We start from the raw sequence: 3,271 nt of genomic DNA, 5'->3' as shown, positions 1-3,271 counted from the left end.
ACTACCATTCCATTACATATTACAGCAACAAAGGTTCCAAACAATGTCTGACTCCATCATTACGAAGAATATCCTTTTCATCTTATCTAGTTGTTTCTATGCGAGGGGATGAGTTGCATGATTAGTTTCTATAAAGCATCAGGGGAGTTCTGTTTTGTCGATCTTGTGGTTGTTTGGTGGAGGTTTTTAAGAATTTCCCTTTTGCAATAAGCAAAATGTGAAAGCTTTTTTATTTGGTTACACCAAGGTTTTAGTCTGTTTTTACATTGGTATTATATATACATAATTATGCATTTTCTTCCATTTTTGTTACTTTGAATTTGGTATGAGCACTAAAACTGATTTTTCACAGTTTTCTTCTTCTATTTCAGTATGTTAAGCTTCTCTTTTACCCTTTTTTTTTTATTTTCTGTAATCTTTTGCTACTTTGGGTTTCCTGGAATATAAATTTCTTTCTTTTTTTTTCTTTTTTTGCAGCATTTTCAACAGTTACGTACCATGGTTTTGAGTTCATATTTCGAATGGCAAACTGATGTGCCAATGAATGAAAGAAAAACAGTTGAAGCCGAGAGTGAGACTCAACTTGCTGCTGCAGATGGTCTTGAATGCTACTGGAATGCATTTGAGTTGCCTTATACTTTTCCTGCTTCTTACCTTGACCCTCAAAACTACACTTCATTACTTCCATTATATTCCATTCCACCTGAAGTCATCCCATATGAAACTTTCACGATCCATTGGTGATATAGATGTTGGGGAGTTCATTGTTCCTGTTCCATACGTAAAGCAAGTAAAGGTTTGTCTTACTCTTTCATAATCTACTTGCATAATGTAATTTATATCTTTTAGTTTGCCTGTCCTAATATCTTGATTTAACTTGTGCACTTAATAGCATTGGATATCGATATTTTATTTGAAATGGCCAACTAAAATTATATATTTTTCTATTTTTGTTTCTAGTATTTCTACAAAATTGTATATATAAAAGATATATGCAAACAATATATCAATTAAAAAATAAAAATCTCATGAAATGCATTAGTTTTAGCTATTCATAAATTTCAAATCTGTTATCAATTTATTCTTCATTATAAAATCTCAATAAGCAAAAGTATCTAGTTTTAAGTTTTGTAAAAAGAAAATTTTTTTTATAAGCGGTTAAGATAAGCTGATTTATCTAGCACTAAACAGAGACATCAAAAAGAACAAATGAATTTTGAGAAAAAAAATAGAACTTTTAAGATATTCATATGAAGGCAAGAATATATGTATATATATTTGAAAAAAAGCTTTTTAACAAAAAAATTGGCTTTGTAAAGGCTGTTGGTAAGTGGTAACTTAAATGATTAAGCAAGATCATTGAAAACAATCACAAAGATATTTAAAAGATTGAAATATATGAGAGAAGTTATTGTGAGAAGCTAGGAAGTCAAAATTTTCTTTTCTTACCGTTGTATGGTTATGAGTTTAATATATGTTGCAAGCTTACTAATCTTTTATTTGTAAATAAAGATCAGTGGATTCATGAATAGATTAACAACAATTGACATTTTTTCCTATATGCTGACACTCAAAACTCTTTTGACATTTTTTCAAACTAGTACTTTCCAAGCTTCACCATTGATTCATGCTTGTTCATGAGTGATTAAGTATATAAACTTTCTTTAATTTACGAATTTTTGGTTCAAGTCTAATTTTCATTGTATATAAACATTATTTATATATGCTTTATTTTATATACTGTTCCTGTTCCATGGTCATCCTCTTTATTCATTATAGGTTCCTTACAATCTCATTTAAATATTTTGATTTGCTTGTTTGATTTTTGTTATAATTTAGATTGATTTGAATTCAAAATTTCTGAAACCAAAATATTTTGGTTTGATGTGATTATTCCTTAAAACCAATCCAAACCAGTCCATACTCATCCTTAGACTTAGCTGAAATCGTTGCTTAATTTTATTAGGTTAAAACACAATAATTTAGCATTTGTGAATTGTTTCTTTATTTTTTTATTAATCATTCATGATTACATTTATCTCTTTAGGAATTACTTGAGTTAGGGGAGAGTGTTGGAACACAAAGTCGGGGTCTCACCCAAGAACTTATTTCATTGCTACCTGTTTTAAAATACAAGTGCAACTTATTCTCAAGGAAGAAATCAAGGAAAGAGAGGTACTGCTTATGCTTCATCTTTGCCTCGTTAAAATGTGATTTGCTTTTATCAGCTGCTGCTTTTGGTCTTCCACAGATTTTAAATTGAAATACTCAACAACCCTTGTTCATCTTGGCATAAGTTTTATATGTTAATTTTTCCCCTTATGCCACTGTTTTAAGAGATTGGATATGTACTTGGCTGTAATGGAGTTCCTCGAATTTCCAAACCAGTAACATTTCTGAATTTGTGATCATGAACTCCATAGTAGAGCCATTAATTTCATATCCGTATCCTCATGTGTCCTATACTTGCACATTGAAGTGCTTTTGCATTTGGAATTTTCTTTCTTAATCAGTTTTCTTTAAAAGGGTCTGCTTGAACGAGTTAGTGTTTTATCTAAAATTAGAAGACATTTTCTTGATTGTTATTAATTGTTTTCTTTTACCAACTAGCCTATTTTCTGTAGTTGTCTACTGCTGGTGGTAGGATGATTATCTAGTGATGGTGTTTGGGATGCAGTTGTCTAATTTTGCCCAGTAAAATTAAGCTAATTTTATGCTACATTCTAACTATCATTTTTTTTCTTTATGGATTTTCACTAGCGTTGATGATGCAAATTAATCATTATTCATTCCAATATATTTGAAGAAAGGAACATTTGTTCAGATAAAATATAGTATATATTCTCTTCTCCTATCTAATTTATCATCAATTTGCCTTCTCAACGACTGTTATTTTACCAGAATCCCCACTGATTGAGTCATACCTTTGAAACATGCGAGCTATAATTTACTGTGTAAGCTGATGGAGTTACCATAATATAGCTCTTTTATGTTTTGACTGGTGGCAAATGGAACAAGAAAAACCAACTACACTAGATTGCGGTCCAAGAAAAATTTGCAGAAGGCACATAATGGCTGGCTCCTACCTCTACGAATGCATGTGGGAGGCATTGCAGCAGCGAATAAGAATGATATTGATCAACATACAGTTGACACCGTATGTGCTCTGAATCCGAATTCAGGTGTGAGTTTCAAATATTTTATGTACAAAAAAGTATTAGAGTGCCTTATGTTTGTATGTTAGTTAAGCAGATTATAGATAGAACTTGCA

The 3,271-nt window shown here is 30.8% G+C and overlaps 1 protein-coding gene across 1 annotated transcript; it reads left to right on the top strand.

Moving 5' to 3' along the window:
• Nucleotides 1–482: 482 nt before the first annotated feature.
• LOC107939373 (probable protein phosphatase 2C 15) lies at nucleotides 483–2,835 on the top strand. Its single transcript, XM_016872703.2, has 3 exons — nucleotides 483–796; nucleotides 2,048–2,175; nucleotides 2,761–2,835. The coding sequence occupies exons 1-3, from the start codon at nucleotides 545–547 to the stop codon at nucleotides 2,777–2,779; spliced, it is 399 nt and encodes a 132-aa protein (XP_016728192.1). The 5' UTR covers nucleotides 483–544; the 3' UTR covers nucleotides 2,780–2,835.
• Nucleotides 2,836–3,271: the final 436 nt, after the last annotated feature.

This window comes from Gossypium hirsutum, chromosome A01, assembly GCF_007990345.1.
Source record: "Gossypium hirsutum isolate 1008001.06 chromosome A01, Gossypium_hirsutum_v2.1, whole genome shotgun sequence".
In the NCBI taxonomy this organism is placed as follows: Eukaryota; Viridiplantae; Streptophyta; class Magnoliopsida; order Malvales; family Malvaceae; genus Gossypium; species Gossypium hirsutum.
This window is presented reverse-complemented; position numbering and strand designations above follow the sequence as displayed.